Genomic DNA, 17954 nt, shown 5'->3' with positions numbered 1-17954 from the left:
GGAAGAGTTCAAAAAGAGCTATTCATCCACACATCAGAAAACTTCCCTTTGTGCTTTACTACATATAACTATTTGCAACAATGATGATTCTTCTCTTAAACTCTACACAGATTTCATGGCATTTGGTGAATTTAATTTATATTAAGGCTTAGAGAAGAGGACTGGAAGATGGAAAAAGTGATGTAACATGGGAAAATGTCTGAAACAAGCTAAGTCTGCTCTTTTATAAAATAAAGAGACATGCTATAGTATGAATACCAGTATGAATCTTCTACTGTTAAGTGGAATACATACATTCAAAAAGAAAAACGCTAATGTGCCCACAGGAAAATCATTTTTGTACAAAAGCCTTTGGTGGCACTATTACATAAAAGAGATATTTGAAGTGCAATATATACCCAGTTATCCTTATGCTTTTAACCAGAACATTAACCTAACACTTAATTGCTCTGTGAAGCATCTGGGGAGATGAGGGAAGGAACATGTGTATTTTAATTGGTCAGTTTAAGAGATCATTGAATATCTCTCTGTAATTCCAGAGTCTGGGGCTTGCTAGCGAGTGGGCACTACAAGAGTAAGTGCCAGCAGTGCTGCATTTTCTTGCTTTCCTAATAGAACTGTGTTTCCTAGAAATAACACAGAACACAGGTCAGTTTTCAAATGGTTGTGTAAAATATGATTGTGTAACTTCCATTAATACAAAATGTGATTTATGTTACTTTCTTCACCAAATCATAGCAAACATGAAAATGATCATACCTGTACAATTTGCAGCAATGTGGTTTCCAGTCTCCACATGCACATGCACACTTTTCTTCTAAGCTAACACTTTGAATTTCTATGATTATGTAAAAATGGACTACAGAATAATGGGACTAGCTCTGAATACTTATTTTTAGAACAGAGCATACACAACAGCAGTTATGGTGAGATGGAGGGATTTCACTGAGAAGACAGATTACGTTGTTTTAGAAAGAAGAAAAATGAGGCACAGCTAGTTGATCACACAAAGTTCCTTCATTCACTCAGATTTTTTTTTTTTTCCTTACCTGACTTACTGTTCCAATCTTTGTCCTGAACCACAGTGGATTTAACTGACGGATATCGAAGCCATCAACAGTGATAGTACCTTAAATTAAGAAACAGTGAAGTCAAGTGTGTACTGGCAAGTACTGAAAAGAGCTGGAAAGAAAAGCTGAGAACAAAGACGTGTGGGTGGATGAGAAATGCGAAGTTATGCAGGCGCCACAACAAGGTAACTATGTGTCCCAGAGGGAAGCACGGTCCATCAGTGGAACAGTCACATCAGGACCTCAAGCACAGGAACCCCAACTCTTCATCAAGTGCATCTGAGATGCAAAGCATCAATTGTCCTGAATGAGACCAACATGCAAAACATACCTGAGATAGGATCATACAGCCTCAGCAGAAGGGATACAATAGTTGATTTCCCCGTACCGCTTGGGCCAACCAGAGCCATAATAGAGCCAGCTGGAATGGAAAGGCTAAAATCTTTGAAAATTGATATTTCTGGACGTGTTGGATACGCAAACTCAACATCCTTGAACTCCAAAGCACCTCTGAATGTATCTTTGCTTAATGTGATTCCCTCTGTATGACAAAAATACAGAAACAAAACTCAGGTCAGTGCTCCTAAAAGTTGCTTTACAGACACCCAATAGAAATATCTGTCTCCACATTAAATCTAGAGATGGCTACAAGCCACAATTCAGGACCACAAGGGTTATATTTCAGCCATGAGTGAATCAGTGTGGTGCACCACTCCTTCCTGAATGCAATTTCAGGTTGCTCACCAGCAGTGAACCTGCAGGCTACCTGCAGCAAGAGGGAGAATTTGCATCTTGCTTATACCTAACAACTAAAAATCTTAACTTCTGGTAGAATTATCTGAATTTTTAAATACATTATAAACGATTTAAGCCTTGTCAATTAGGAGCAATTAAATAAAACGGCACTGTTGAAGGCCAAAGTCCTGTTGCCACAGAACAGATGCAAAAAGATAAACATTGCAAATCACTTACTGCACTTCCACTGAGCCACAAAAGTCCCCTGAAACACCCTCATCTGCAAACAAGAGCAGTTCCCTCTCCACCACCCGTTAGGTGGGTGGGTTTTAAGCAGAGGCTGTCACCAGAATAAAGCTGCTGCTACATTTGTTATATTAATGGCCATTCTTTAGATTTTTACATGGAAAGTATATTTAATAAATTCAAGATGACAGTGTATTCAGAGACCAATCAGAGGCATAACTCTTAGGCAACAGTTCACTGAAACCAGCATCTCAGTTTGTGAAATACCACAACAAACCATGATGAATGAATGACTGGCAAAGATAAATAAAACCAACCTCTTTCTGAAGTGCAGCATTTTATTTAAACAGTTATCTTAAAAGCCTATCAGCACTAGAAAAAGCTCATAAACAGGTAAAACAAAGCAACACAATTTCTTCAAGCCCTGTTAAATCCCAGCTAAATGTAGCCACACAAAGCAAACTAAGTGGACAGTGGTGCTGCATTCCCGAAGGATGGTCTCACTGATGAAGATCCTGTCAGTTTCATGAAAACTGGCAGCACCAGAGCGACACTCAAGTAGTGTTTGTTCATGCTACAGACATGTGATTCAAACCCCTTAATTCTTTTCAGATGCAGCACACAAGTAAGCCCAGCTAGCCACAGCACATGGTAATGTGCCCATGTTTGTTTAAACAAGTAATTGTGGATCAGAAGCACAGACACCCACCAGTAGCACTCAAGATTTCACTAGTCCAGCTGGTTCTAGACCAAATAATTTATTTTCCTTTTCTTTTTCCCAGATTCCCTCCTTTTCTCAGGCTTTCAGTTCAACAGTGGTAGCATAGAAATGGCAAAGGCAAGAGCACACAATTTCAGATTCCTTCCTTGACTTTAATTCAGGGACATACACATTGTAACTTGTTTGTTAGGTAAAACCACAATGGTCTGCATACCTCCCTTTGAGAAAATAAATGTATTTGCTGAATCCTGTGCTAGCAGCATCATCCTTACTAGTATCAAAGTAACAAGTAATCGCTTATCTTTATTCTCAGTTCCAGTTATTACACAGTCTATTCCACGGCCTGAAACACTGAAATCTACTGCAATACAGGAAGTCTGGGACCACAAGTCCTTCCTCTATATATTACTGTAAAAATATCTTACAGGATTGTGCTTGTTTCTTCTTGGGATTCTAGATACAGGAAAAAAAAAAAAAAAAAAGACATTATAATCTGTTCCTGAGATATTTGTTGTCACCAGCAATAGCTAGATGTCCATGAAAATAAAACCTAAGTAGCAAAGAGGGTAGATGTTTCAGGTGAGTTTGGACAGTAGAGAAACAGTCTCTCAGCTTTATTGTCTGATGAGCCAGAAATCAACTATAATTAGTTTTTGGAGACAAAAGTTTATATCCTTTCCTATGTATTTAGCTTATACAGAAAGGAAACTTAAAAGAAGCTTTCTGTAAGATGTCTGAAACTTTGTCTGATTTCTGTTCAGTCTATGAAATAAAGATTGTAGTCCAGATGTCACTACTGGTGTAATTAAACAATTTCTACCCCAATATTACTGCTTACTCTGTGCTGGGGCCACTGTAACGATGAAGACCACAGAAATAATCCCAACTGAAAAAAAATCACATCCAAATGATGATGAAATCAACAGTTGTACTAAGCCTCTGAGGGTCACACAAACTGCAGCGTGGCACTGGGCATGGCAGGCAGTTCAAGCCAGACGCACTGCCGCAAACAAGAGTGTGTGCATTAGCCAGCTGGTGGTTACCTTCTGGACAAATAGCTGCTATTCCAAGTCTGCCTCCATCCCCTGGAGAAAATATTGTTACTTTTCACTATGTAAAGTCTATGCACACTGAAAAGCATCCTACAGACAGGCCTGCAGCTGTGAAGAGAAATGAGACAGAGGCCAGACTATGACTTGTTGTCCATCAGATTAAGAACTTGAGGAATTCCAGTGCAGGGAGACAAAATCAGAACAGAAATTTGAAGAACAGCATTTCAAAAGAAAACCTCTGTATCAACCAACTCAAAAGATAAAACTCTATTCCCTAAAGCCAAAGCTCACCCAAAAAATCTGTTAGGTCTGTTGGATGTTCCTTTCTGACTCCTCCTCTTACACCAGCCCCGTCCTGGTTTTGTTAAAAAATAAGTTTCTCTTTTAGTGAATTTGCCTGTCAGCTAAAGCCTTCATATTAGCTGCATTTTCCTGGAAAACCAGATACACATTTTGGTAAACATAGCAATGGAATGCAAAGCCACTGATAAGCATGCATGAACAACTCGCGAGAGGGGCAACCAGAAACAGGTGACCAAGAAACTGACCAATTGTGTATAACATTCCATTCACGTGAATACTTCGTATAAAAGTGGGAGATCATGAGGATCTCGTCCCTTTTTCCCTTTTTTGTCCCTTTTGCTTATGGCCAACATTAGGAGAGGATCTTGCTAGTCGTCCCTGCGAACTGAGGCCTAGTGACAGACTGAATCCAGCTCCGGTTGGCTGCAGAGTCCAATCCAGGACTTTGGGTGCCGGCTCTGCAGTTGCTGAGACTTTCAAGACTGGTTTTGTATATTTTGTGTTATTTTCTCTATTCTTATCAGTAGCATTAGTAAAACATTGTTAATTTTTCTAATCCTCTTCTCCCTGTTCTTCTTTTCCTCCTGATTGCCTGTCCTTAGTGGGAAGAGGGAGAGGCAAAAGGAGGAAGGTGGGGAGGATAGGAGGTTAACAATACATCTACCAGGGTTTTATTGTCACCCCGCAATCAAAACCCTCGACAAGCCCTTAAAAGGTTTCTAAATTAGAGAACCATACAAAACTTAGAGCGAAATTACAGTGTTGACAGATCACCTGGACTCTGCTATATTGCGTTTCTTAACAACCTACAGAGCTGGTAAAAACTCACATATGACTTTTGCTTAGTGGGATGCAGCTCATTCAATAAAACAGCAATTCACACAGAAAGCATCCTCCATGAGCAGCTCATTGAACTACTTTGATGGAGCCAGGCAAATGTTGTTTATTCAAAATATACTCAATACTGGAGGGCATCGTCTAGCTTCTGAACAATAAAGCTATAAATAAGGTGGTGTTGGCATTGTATTTTTATTAGCCATATTTAAATATTATTGAATATTCTGAATCAGTTTGAAGAAAAAAATTTACAGCTTCTAAACTTTTGATTAACGAAATTTGCATTATCTGTTTCATAGTTAGGAAAACTCAGAAGAATTACCACTGTATCTAGTTTCTTTTGAAAGAATGTAAGTTGGTATTACCTCAAGTATTACACAACTCTTCTGAAATACTGGTGACCAATAAGATAAAAATCAACCAATGAACAGTAACAAACCAAGGACCCACCATTAAATGGCAGTTGGGGCTTCCTTTCCATAAGTTCCCATAGACGTCCACCAGCACCTAGTCCTTTCATTAGTTCGGAATAAAAGGAACTTAAACCTAAACAAAAAGCAGAAGAGTATTATGCATCCATAATGAAGACACATGAAATGTTACATTTGCATTGTACTCTTCATCACCAGCATTGAAGCATTAGACTTGTAGGGAAACTTTTACTCCAACACACTATCAGGTGTGTTGATACAAATCCTGTGTAGTCTCACTTCAGAGCTACCAATAACCCTTATTGACCATGCTTATTTATATCTGTAAAACAAATCATTCTGAAGAAAAAAAGTAATCAGAAAAGTTAATACACTTAAGCTTGCATATACTCAAAAGCAAAGCAACTCTTTTAAATTCATCTGTCAGGAAGAACAGTATCCAACTTTAGAGAAATAGCCTTGCATACAATCAGCTATATTTACAAAATCATTCTGTAGAACGGAGCATCCTGAATGCCCTTCTTTGTCCAGACAGGGTTATACTACTGTGGGAGAGCCTGGCTGTGTCAGCCACAGCAGAGGGAGGGCACAAAACCTAAGGCTGAACTGATGCTTGAGAAGCCATGTGGAGAACGGATAATGTAGTAAAGTATGTCTCCCTAGTCAGCATGCTTCAACCATTACTGGGGAAAGCAAAAGCTAAGGACAAGGCCTACATATAGTACTGGATCCCAGCTCTTAGCAGCTGTGTCAGTCACCTCGGAGCTGGCTTGGCTGAAAGGCTTTCCAGCTGAGATAAACATAGAAACCAGCCTAGAGCCAAAAATGGCCTAAGACATAAATACAAAATCTCTTATCTCTTCATTTGTGTGTCTTTCAAAATAGAGGAACCAAATTCAAATCTCTGAATTCCACTTTCACCTTGAAATGCATACAGTTTTAAGAGTAATTTCAGGAGGGCAGAAAACCCAAGGTACATTACAATAGGTTTACTGGTTTATTTTTGCAGAGCAACAAGTGCAGCACAAGGTCATGAGTCTCTCAGTGTAGACAGGGCACTTCATCATGCTGCTGCTGAAGACTCTCTGAAAGCTGCAACATGAGGCACTAGCCACAGTGAGAAGCCTTCTGCTTGGAAAAAAGAGCCAAAGCATCTACATCCACAACCAGGGCACAGGGGAGAAGGCACAAGCATCAGAGAATGCCTTGAAACTGAGACACAAAGGTTCGCAAATTCACAACCACTCGTAAAAAAGCATTGTATAATATGGACAGCAAACACTAATTAGAAAATGTTTTTAATTTTCATAACCTGTCTTTAGCATTTGGTGGAAAACACAATGAACTGTTACAACAGAAAGGGGCAAAGTCCCAAATTATGCAGTGAACTTTATAGTTCATTGCATTAATTCCTATGTGTATGGATTACGACACACACCAAGCAAACAGACTTTGCACTCTGCAGATTTATATGCCTTGTAGACATCAAGGCAGGCAGGCCTCTAGTGGCAAGACACCTCTACCTCAGAGTCTCCATGAGAATGAGCTCTCTGCAGAACTATAGCCTTCAATAATGTTAAGTAGAATATTGAAAAAGATGTTTTTAACACAAATAAAAGTTAATTAAACGATAATTTATCAGTGTTTCTACCCTTATTTTTCATTTATTTAACATCAATTTGTCCCATGTTTTCACAGTGCCAGGCCTGTTAACCAAACTTGAATGATTTAAGCAGAGAAGAAAGGATATGTTAGCTGGAATGGCTGCCACTGGAATGCTGATATCCAAAGAAGCAGGTTTTGTGAATTTTGCCCTCAGGCAGATCTTTATGCTTCCCATGGTATCAGGCTTAGTCTTACCAGAGTACAGATGAGCTGCACCGCCCTGCCTGTCTATCAGAAGTAACAGACTCGTTTTAAAGAACCAACGCTTCCATCAGTCGCCAAACTTCAAAGTAGCTTATCTTCATTTTTGCCTGTAGGCAGTATGGAAGACTGTTCTGTCAAAAAGATGAACGGTTTGTTTCTGGGCCAGTAGATTATAGAGTCTGAGCTTCCAGGAGGAGTCAGTCAGTAAGGAAAAACAAAAGGTTAGCACCAGTGTGTGATGTTCTGCTGGCACTGTGTTTACTCTTCCAGATTAAGACACTCTGCACTGACTTACACCTAAATTCTACATGTCTTTCTAAAGCACAGACCCACACATTTTGTAAGAAATATAATACCAGTATTATTTATTTACACAATACAGCAAGTATCTTAATTTAGACCCAAGGAAAATTAAAGTAATATGTATCTGTCATGTACACACATCGAAAAAATAACCTCTGTATCCCCTTTGGAAAAATGGAAGGCCTTATTAAGATTACGTTATAAATTATTGTTTTCATTAACTCTTGAGAAAAAAGTTATGTATGATTTCTTGGGAAGATCATTTGGAAGAGACTTTTTAAGAAAGCCAGATTTTTTAAGAGCTTCTTCCCTCCCACCCCCATACTGACTGTAATGCTTTGAAGTGAAGAAAATCTAATTTCTCATTCCATACCTCCAATACTTATTCCAACCCAGAAAGCATACATCAGGAAAGATGAGAGTTCACCAACTGTCATGTAGGCACTGCCCATTAGTAATCCTCCTTTGTATAAGACTGAGAGGACAATTAAGTTTCCAGAAAGGCCAGTCTAAGGAAAAAAAGAAGTCAGATTTTATCAAAAACATCTTGAATTTCATCCTCTGAAATGTTGTTTCAGAATTTTCCTTCTGATAAAAGAATTCCCATACTATGGGTTACTGGATTTTTACAGGACTGAGTTAAATTTGAACAAAACCAATTCTAAAGCAAAGCAAGCCGACAGACAGATGTCCAGTGACATTGCGCTGTGCTATCCAACAAACATTCAAAAAGCAAGCAACGCTTTTTTGTTGTTCGTTTGGGTTTCTTTGTTTTTCTTCCCCACAAGGTTAAAAGGAACACCAAACATTATTCTCAGCCATCATTACAGGAGGAGAGTTGACAGTCTGCAGTTTCATTGCAGTTAGATTAAGCAAACTCACTGCAAACTGTTATGGAAAAATGCACATCCACCCTCCCACTCCCAGCTTCATTACAGTTGATGCTCATCTCATCAGGAACCCAAACCTGTAAAACACTAATGGTGGGAGAAGGTTTCCACTAGTTTCGTTCCCTGAATATGAGGTATGGGCTCAGATAAATAGTACCAAGCTACGGGGTGCAAGACAGAAATAGAGGCTTAAACTGGTTTTATTATACCACTGTATCCTGAGGTGCAGTTTCACAGTAATTTAGACTGATTTAAGTTCAGTCTTCCCACAGTTTTATGTAGATTCAGTTTACATTCAATTTATTTGCAGATTTAAAAGTATCCTCATGAATTTTAAAATAATTGACACTCGGCATAACATCGTCGCTTTACTTTCATCAAAAACACTTACTGCTCCAAAGAAGCCTGCCCGAGCTAGTGCCTCTTTTTTAGCCAGCTGTAGCACATAATCAACTTTATTTGTGTACTTCTCCATTTCAGCCACTTCTTGCCCAAAAGCTCGAACTGTTCTTATGTTTCCAATACGCTCTTCAGCTAACTATATTAAAGAACAGAACAAATACATATTGACACACAATTTGGAATGTTCATATTAAAGAACATTTGAAAGTTAAATGAATATCACTACACTAATCTCCAAATACATTCCTTTGGATACCAGTGGAAAAATTTCTCATGCCCTTCTCTCCCCACCCATCCTCCCTTTTTTTTTAAATTCTATTCAGTTAAAAGTAAACTGCATGCCCAGGCATTTTAAAAGGAACTTCAAGATTGCCTTAAGTGCTAGCAGAGATAGAAAAATATAAAAGTAGGGTTAAAAAAACCCTTAATTTGATGTGAACAACACACAGAAGAAAATGACTATTCTCAATAACTTGCAATTGCAACATGGGGAGGGGAAACATAAAGAATATTTTATTCTACACTAAATCATGCAAGAAAGCCTGCAGTTAATTCCTGAAACAACTCCACTCATTTGATCAATGCAACACTAGAAATTAATTGAGCTCAACTACTTATGTCTCATTTCAACTCAGTATTTTATTTTAACTTCTAAAGAGCAAAGTATTGATTCTAAAATGATCTCAATTGTAACCAATTAGACTGAGTTGTTAATAGACACTGTGATGGTCTTACAAAAAACAAGGCCCCCTTTTGTGAGTAAAAATAGGATATAAAAATATAATTATCCTTCTTCCAGCCCTCGTTCAACCTGAAAATTTGAATGAAACACTGAATGGCTTGTTCATGTGAAGTCCCACACCATTTACAAAGGCATGAGCTTCCCTTCACCATAGGATGAGGAAGATAAACAGAAGAGAGAGCTAATCTTCCTTCCGCACAGACAATTTGCAGAAGTCCTACAAAGGACATCCCAAGTTTAAAACAGCTGACAACTGTGGCTATTTTAACTAGGTCTTTCCTAATAACATTTCTATGCTTTTTAAGGATGTTTCCCCACCCTCAGCTTCTGAGGAAAAGGTCACCATCACTACTATTCTCCAATTGCACTTTGCAATATTTCAGTGCAGTCAGTGAGCACAATGAGGGCCCCTCTACAACAGCCTCTTTAGAAACAACAGCTTCCCCTGCTTTTCTCCCAAATATCTGGGTATGTACTGAGATGCTCAGGAAAGTTTAAAAAATGTCAAGCCTCATAAACATTAAAGAGTTGACAACAAGGTCAAATATCAAGGATTCATTCCAGAGAAGGACTCTCTAGCAAAATTGTCTTAAAAGATGGACCCCACTAGGATGCTTCTGATGGCTTCAAACTCATAGCCATAGAAAAGTGGGTTTTTTAAGCCCAAGTATCAAATTATACAGAACTTCATAGGCTGTTTTTTTTTTTTTTTTAATGTTCTCACAAAGCTAAAGCCTAACCACTTTATCCTTTCCTCCACTTCCAAATTCCTAAGGTACCTCCAGATTTTATTGTTATGGACAACAAAACCATGGTTGGTTTTGAGATCTATGAATTAGTGTTACTGACATTTACCTTTCACACTATTCAGGTGCAAAACTACAGGCTCAGCATGAATTATCTTCAAAAGATCTGGAACTTCAGAGACATTAATCTAAATACAATAGAGCAACTTTGAAGTTAATCAGAAAGCATCTGTCAAAAGATTACCTGTGTTGCTTCTGCAAGAGAATCTTGGGTCATTTTAGTAAGTTTTCGCAAGTATCTTCCATAAATCACAGCCACAACAGCCAAGGGTGGCACAACACTCAGAACAAATGCAGCAAGGCTAGGAGACACAAAAAACTAGAAGAAAAAGGTATGTGTCGGGGGTTAGTGTTCAGATTAAAAATAACCACTGGAACACTGAAGAGCAACTTTCCTCACTAGAATTTTCTAAAACTGGTAGGATTGTAATTTAGTGCTGCCATGCTGTCTTCTATAGAATCACGGAATGTCCTGAGTTGGAAGGGACCCACAAGGATCATCGAGTCCAACTCCAGCCCCTTGCATATGACAACCCCACAGTTCACACCGTGTGTTTGAGGGCATTGTCCAGTCTTTTCCTGAATGCTGAATGAATACATGAATTTATCATGTTTTATTTCTTCCAGGCAAAATATCCATTTCTCCACAGTATTTGGGATATATCCCATGGTTAGAACAAAGGACTATAAGCAAAGCGGCCTGAATTTTATTTCTCACCGATTTGCTGTGTGGTCTTAGCCAAGTATCTTAACCTGCCAGTAAACAGGCCTACCAGGAAATCTCTTGGGGATGCTGAAAAGATGTAAGCTATTATAATTTCTAAAGCGCTCTCACAACTTTTAAATAGATAGCGTAATACAGAAAGTTTGAGAAGAGAAATATCATACATGGCTTCTGGGTAATCGGGGAACAGACGGAGCCACCAGTGCTCCCTACACCCACAAATGCTTGTTACCTGGAATAATGGATTTAATTTACCGTTGCAAAACCTTATCACTTGTAACAATCATCATCACAGCCCCTAATTAGGTTATTTTCGTAAGATTTATTGAAACTAGATGTAATGTGCTTTAATTTCATCTTACTTTCTGTATTGAAAACAAAACCCTCCGGAAAAATTCAAAATCAACTTGACAGTCTTTGTAATTATTTGATAATAATCTCTTCTTTCTGGGCAACCTTTTAACGCTGTACCATGGCACCATTTTTGAGCAGAATGCCTTATATAAAGTTATTTAATTTAATCTATGGTAACATAAAGCCTTAGACTCTCTTTGCTTACATCAATAGAGAAAGCCATAACTCTTACCACTGATAACGTATTAAAGCTTTAAAGCTTCATAGTGGAAACTTCGTAACAGTTTCTAATCACATCAGTATTGGACGCTTATTTTTATGAGGAGACTTTTTGCTGTTTTTAACTCCAGGTAGACAGCAGAAATTATCACACCTTCAACAAAGATAATTGCAACCAACGTATCTTTCCTCGGATAAGCATAATGAAATTAATGCCACCAAAAAAAACAAAACCAACCAACCAACCAAAAAAATCAAAGGCAGGCAGATCTTTATGCAATCCAGCTGACCACGAAGGAATACTAACTGGTGCACCGCACTGAGGCCTTCATTAACACACTTCCTACCTAAATATATTCTTTACTGATAGACTAAAGCAGAAAGACTAATGCTTTTTGTACAAGTCCTCAGCAGTAATTTGATATTGAGTGCCGCCTTTGCTCACTTAGGCCTGAACCAGAATCAACCAACTTCAGTGACTTTTACATCAGGCCCTTCACGCCCTATTTTACCTACAACCATGGGAACATTATCACTGATTTTAATATCTTCAGTGAGAACAGAGTAAAGCTATTTGTTTCCTATATTTTGCTTGATAAATTTAGGCAGCAACAGCAGCTCGTTTCAAACCTTCTTTCTCCGTATTTTGGCATTGTGAGTAAATATCAAGTGGCTACAGGCACATCATCTGTTGCAATGCAGTACATAAAAGTTACTGCAGGTAACCAGTGAAATACACTTGTATCCAAGAACACACAACAGTGTCTGGACTGAATCACATTCACACTTTACCTAACAGAACTGAAACAAACTTGAAACTACATGAAAGGATAAGCAGGGAAGCAAGCACCTTACCATCATTCCGACCCCCACAGACGCTTGTGCTCCTGCCCTGAGCCCATCTGAGAGGTTTTCAGTCACGGAACGGCCCAAGAGGGCTGTATCTGAAGATAAGCGGTTTATCAGCTCTCCTGTTCTGGTCTTGTCAAAGAAAGCAGTTTCTTGCTTCAGAACAGAGGAGAACATGGTTGTTCTCAAACGTTTCACAATTCTTTGTCCTGTCAGAAACAGAAGCTTGACTAAACATGGCACATAAGACTTCACGCAGAAACCAACAACAGAAAAATCACAGGATTATGCAGCACTGAACAAATAACATTACAGAGTTTTAATTTACCAGAAGAGAGTGAGCTTTAAGATGTCATGTAACAGTAAGTAAAAGTGCACAATTATTCTGGCATACTTACCTTTGCACTATTAGCTTACCTTTGATCTAGTAAAAAAAGCTACTGATTCCAAGAGTATCTCTCAACCAGTGCCAATAACTTCTTTCAGATCATTAGATATCCTAACTCTGTGAAAAAAAAATGACTCTCTGTACCACATTTTTCCTTCTGTTCTCACCTGCAGTCTGCATGAGGTAGACACGAGTAGCATTAGCAGCAGCACCACATAAAAAGATTCCACTCAGCAAGGCACACAGGCTGGTCAGGCTGTCAGTGAAGTCTTCACCAGGATTTGTATAAATAATGTCAATAACTTTCCCCAGAAAGAAAGGGGCTGACATGGTAATGACACTGGAAACTGTCAGAAAACCAACAGCAGCTGCAATCAACAAGGAAAAGGAAAGGGAAATTATTCTGAATTTGCAAGATCATTAATAGTACATATGAAATAATTTTCCACTTGAAATTTCTATTAAGCTTGATAGGGCCAGTATTAAATAATCAGCATTCCACTAGGACCAGTTCTAAATGGGATATTTCAAGTGTCTGTACAAATTAACTTAGGTAAGGCACATTTTAAGACCCTGAAAGCCTCTGTATACAGGCACAGTCCTGGAATCACTTGTCTAACCTTCCACACCACCATCCAACAAAGTTAACTTTTCACAAATGTTATCCTTAGAAAGCATTAGCCATTACCAAATTTTCCATATCTCACATACAATCCTCCAACTCTCGTTTGGTTTGGGTTTTATTATTCCTGCCTGTTACTATATTAAAGCTTCCAACTGTCTATTTCTGAGATGGCAATGGATTGAAGTAAAGATCTGATCTGAGAACTCTAAACCACACAGTTTTACTGGAGGGAGGGAACCATTTGACTTACTCTTGACTGGCTAAATTTATATACATTTGTTTTGGTTAGCTCTTTACTATTGTTGGTATAAAATAATAATAGCGTAACTTTGAATTAGTACATTTGCTGATGAGCAGAGCTCCTGAATTCCAGTTGCAAGATCACCCATGGAACAACCTGTGTAACGGTTTGAAGCTGTATCAGAGAGTAAGAAAATCACACTGGACCAAGACTTGGCCTTTTGAACTTCAATCTGCAAAGAAATTTCTTGAGCCAAGAACACAGCTTGATTCTGAAATGGCAAGCCAAACTTGGAAGGCTGAGAGCTAGAAAAAAACCCATCCGAACTGAAAACTGAACAAACCTGATATGAAAACCACTGAACCACAACAAACAATGCCATTTATACAGTGTAATTTTCCAACAGCCAATCCCACACCTAGAGCAACCATCCCTAGGATTGCTACAAACCCCTAGCAGATAATGCCTTTAAAGGCAAAAAGACAATGTACTGAAAATCCTCAAGCTGCCTGAGTTTTAGTTCCATTCTACTGAGCTTCTTGTGTTACTTCCATGATGAAGACAGCGGAGAGCCTCCCAGCAGTGCACTGCTGTCAGTATTTCTAACATCTGTGTCAGATGGTTTGGTGCCTCTTACCACCTCCACACACACGTGGAAAGCTTTGTTTGAGTTGCAACTTGAAGTGTAAATACAGCTGTGCATTTATGATGCAGAATTCAAGGTACAAAAAAATACATACCAGCCACTGCCTAAAGCAAACGCTTCCGTGCACCTTCACCTGCAGTGCCCCAGAGCAGTCTCAGGAGAGCTCCACACTCTGCCCAAACACGCTTTATCCCTTTATTCTTGCCATTGCATCCAGCCTGCAGTTCTTATTCATGATTTGTTTGTGATCTTCCCGTTGCATTACACTCTGGCCAGCAAGCACGTGAAAGATCACAGAATGACAGAATGGTTTGGGTTGGAGGGGACCTTAAAGATCATCTAGTTCCAAGGCCCCTGCCATGGGCAGGGACGCCTTCCACTAAATGAAGGATGTGGATCTTTAACTTGAAGCTGTAGAAACTATAAGAAGCCAGAGTAGAAAGGGAAAGACTTCCTGCTGCAAGCTTATGTGATCCACGCCATGCACACATCTCATAAGCATATTATTTACCAGCTAAAACTTCATAAGAAAGAGTGACCCTACTAACAGGCTGGCTGCATTGGTGTGAAGCAGCAAAGTCCAACAGAAGCCAGGTCACCTCCTGTCTGGAAAAGCTGGTCTGTGAGGCAGGTGAAGATGATGGGAAGTGTTGCTTATAAGCACAGTGCTGCATGGCAGCTCAATCTCCACTAGTCCACACAATTTCTCAGTTTTGGCTGGAACAAGACATATTAATTAACTGAAGGAAGAGGACTGTATGGCTAAAAATCCCATATGTGTCTGTCTCATGGTACAACCTTCCTGGCTTGGATTTACCTTCAGCTCTTCTTCATTCAAACTAGTGTAGGTTTCACTGTAAGTAAATTCCAACAGTCTTAACTGAACTAAAAGCAAATACTAGCACATAAAACAAACTGAAGACTACCAAACTACTTAAACGTTACTGAAAGTATCAATAATACATCAGAACAATGCAGTCTCAAAGATGAAAGCTTATATAATCCAGATGTCTTTTTTCATTTTTCCCTTAAGCAATACACCTGTCTTTATTAATTTAATCAAAAACCACATGCAAAATAAGGTTCCCTAATTGAAGCTCTCACTTTGATTACACCAGCAGAACAACTAGAAAACAGGACAGAAGCCAACATGTTGCTCTTGTTGTTGTTGTTGTTTTAAACTACTGACTAATTGAAGAAACAGGAATCAGCAAACACTCACTCTATCTCCTCATTCCAAGAAGAGCTGTCACTGTGATAACTGGCTAAAGGGAGGAGCGCAAGGTGTTCAGCAACCAGATACGAAGACCCTTCAGTGACACTGAAGGTTGTTACTGACAGAAAAAAAGGTCAGAGTAAACTGTATAGTATTAGTTTCACATAGGTTACTCTGTTACCCAGAAAATTATGTCAAACAAAAGAGCATATTTTGGAAGCTTTATTTTTTAGAGTAAATCTTTTTTGTAGGCTCTGAAATGAAAACAAAGCAAATATAAGGCAGATCAATGGAACTTATCAAACCAGGGCTATGACAACGTGGTAACAGCAGCAAAGACAAAGCAAGCCGGCTCCAGCAGCAGCTGCACAGTCCTCTTGGAAACATTACGCAAACATTTTGCTTGTCTATTTGCACAGAAATCCAGAAGGATGCACAAAGTGATGCCTTCATCACTATTAAGATCAACATGCTCTTTTTCAAGGCTACCATGAGCTTGCTTCATGACAGAAAATCTGCGGCTTCATTTCATAGATGTATTTGGGGGCAAGGAATTGATCACCAACTGATAAACCAGGATGTTTACAGGCAACAACTAGACAGAGCTATCAGAAACCTCCCTTCAGAACGTGGACTCCGAAGAGTAATAACCAAATTTTCCACATACACAAACACCACCAAGAGAGTGAAAGGCTCTAATTTTGCTGGTTCTTACAAGAGCATCCTTCTCACCCAGTACAGTATGTGGAAGTGTACAAAGCCAAAAAATGGCTTGCGAGCCTGTCAGGGAAAAGACTATTTTAAACACAAATACAGAAAGATTTGACCTCAGACGAATTAAGATCATTCAAGCCCATCAGGGATGAAGAACAGAAAAATAAGGTAATGATGATGTTTGGCAGTGCACAGTAACATAGCAACAAGACCCAATAGCTGGTTTTCACTATTCAGTAAAATTATGAATTCTACCTCCCTGAATATTTTAAGTATTCTACTGGTTTCATTTGGCAGATCAGAAAGCAAGCTTTGGATTTGTGACAAGCACCCTTCTACCAATAACTGAGAATGTCTGTCCTTTACCAGTTATCTGCGCAGTTTTATTCTAATATACAGTGACTTTTTTAGCTTAACATTGAATTTCCACAAGGGCATCAGGAATGATGAATGAAGTCTACTACGTTCTCTCATGTGCGTGCACAGGGATCGGGCTCTTCGATTGTTCTTTTATGAGAGAAAGATCCACTGATAAGTTTTATATTTATTAGTTAGGCAAAGTCCATTTCTGTTTAGAGAACCCTTGCCCACAAGGAATTTGTTTTGGATTAATATAGGGAGGTTGAAGGACTGGTATCAACCCTGCAAAGAGTCAGTTTTGAAAATATTTATTTCAAGATAGAATCTTTTTCCAAAGCACACTGTAAGCAGTTAAGGATGTTCTGTACAATTCTAGGGTAGGTATGACTGGTGTGGTTTTCTTTCTGAGTGAAAGTAAATTCATATATGTTATCTGGACTGCACCTATTATCATGCAAGAAGAACTTTTTGGAATTGTCCTCCTTACGTTATTAAGAACAACTGCGCTGCTGTGCTCAGAAAAAAAAAAATACAGTTTGTGTCTTGACAGCACAGTTGGATACTGTATTCCTGGTGCATTTTGGAAAGCTGCTAGTTTCTTGAATGGAATTGTCTTAATTTGCGTGTATCATCAGTTACTGAGTCTTGCAAGTTACTATTTCCAGTGATGATCAGTTTTTAGAAAATGTTTATAGGAGTATTCTATAAATGGTTGATGTGGTATTTGAATCTGTGGTGTTTTTTCTTTTGTTATTTTTTTAAGCACAAAAGAGCAGTTCAGGTTTTCAAATGACAAAGACTGATTGCTTTGGTGCAATAACAATAGAGTTGCACAACTTACTGAAAGTATTTTCAAGACATCTGACTAAAGGGCTAGCATGCTGTGGGTCATCTTACTGACCAGGATTATTCAACAGTTTGGAGAAATTATCAGTTGCAGAAAATTGCTGTGGCACAGCATTAAACAAAAGGGACAGATGGTACATTTCAGATAATATCTCATGAACAAGACCAGTGTCCAGGGTTTGGAGGGCACAGCAAGATACCAGCACAGGAGCAAGCCCCAGAATATTGGCTGGTGGCATCTTTCATGCTCAGTACATTTAGACGACACAATTTCCATAAGAAGTCTATCACCTTGAGGAAAGCCTGTTCTTTTAGTCTTTGGGTGTTCAGGACTGACAGAAACCACCCTCGGTAGCTCCTCAACA

General features: G+C 38.9%; 1 protein-coding gene across 3 annotated transcripts in view; it reads right to left on the bottom strand.

The window, feature by feature from the left end:
• ABCB10 (ATP binding cassette subfamily B member 10) overlaps positions 1 to 17954 on the bottom strand; it is a 29778-nt gene that overhangs the window by 3818 nt on the left and 8006 nt on the right. For all 3 annotated transcript variants that reach the window (XM_013369081.3, XM_065057739.1, XM_065057740.1), the window contains exons 2-9: positions 13109 to 13309; positions 12560 to 12762; positions 10592 to 10726; positions 8849 to 8995; positions 7941 to 8076; positions 5415 to 5510; positions 1402 to 1611; positions 1050 to 1129 (exon numbers count right to left, since the gene is read on the bottom strand). In XM_013369081.3, the coding sequence (XP_013224535.2) occupies positions 1050 to 1129; positions 1402 to 1611; positions 5415 to 5510; positions 7941 to 8076; positions 8849 to 8995; positions 10592 to 10726; positions 12560 to 12762; positions 13109 to 13309 (1208 nt within the window). The remainder of the gene's footprint in view (positions 1 to 1049; positions 1130 to 1401; positions 1612 to 5414; positions 5511 to 7940; positions 8077 to 8848; positions 8996 to 10591; positions 10727 to 12559; positions 12763 to 13108; positions 13310 to 17954) is intronic.

Source organism: Columba livia, chromosome 3 (genome assembly GCF_036013475.1).
Source record: "Columba livia isolate bColLiv1 breed racing homer chromosome 3, bColLiv1.pat.W.v2, whole genome shotgun sequence".
NCBI lineage: Eukaryota > Metazoa > Chordata > Aves > Columbiformes > Columbidae > Columba > Columba livia.
This window is presented reverse-complemented; position numbering and strand designations above follow the sequence as displayed.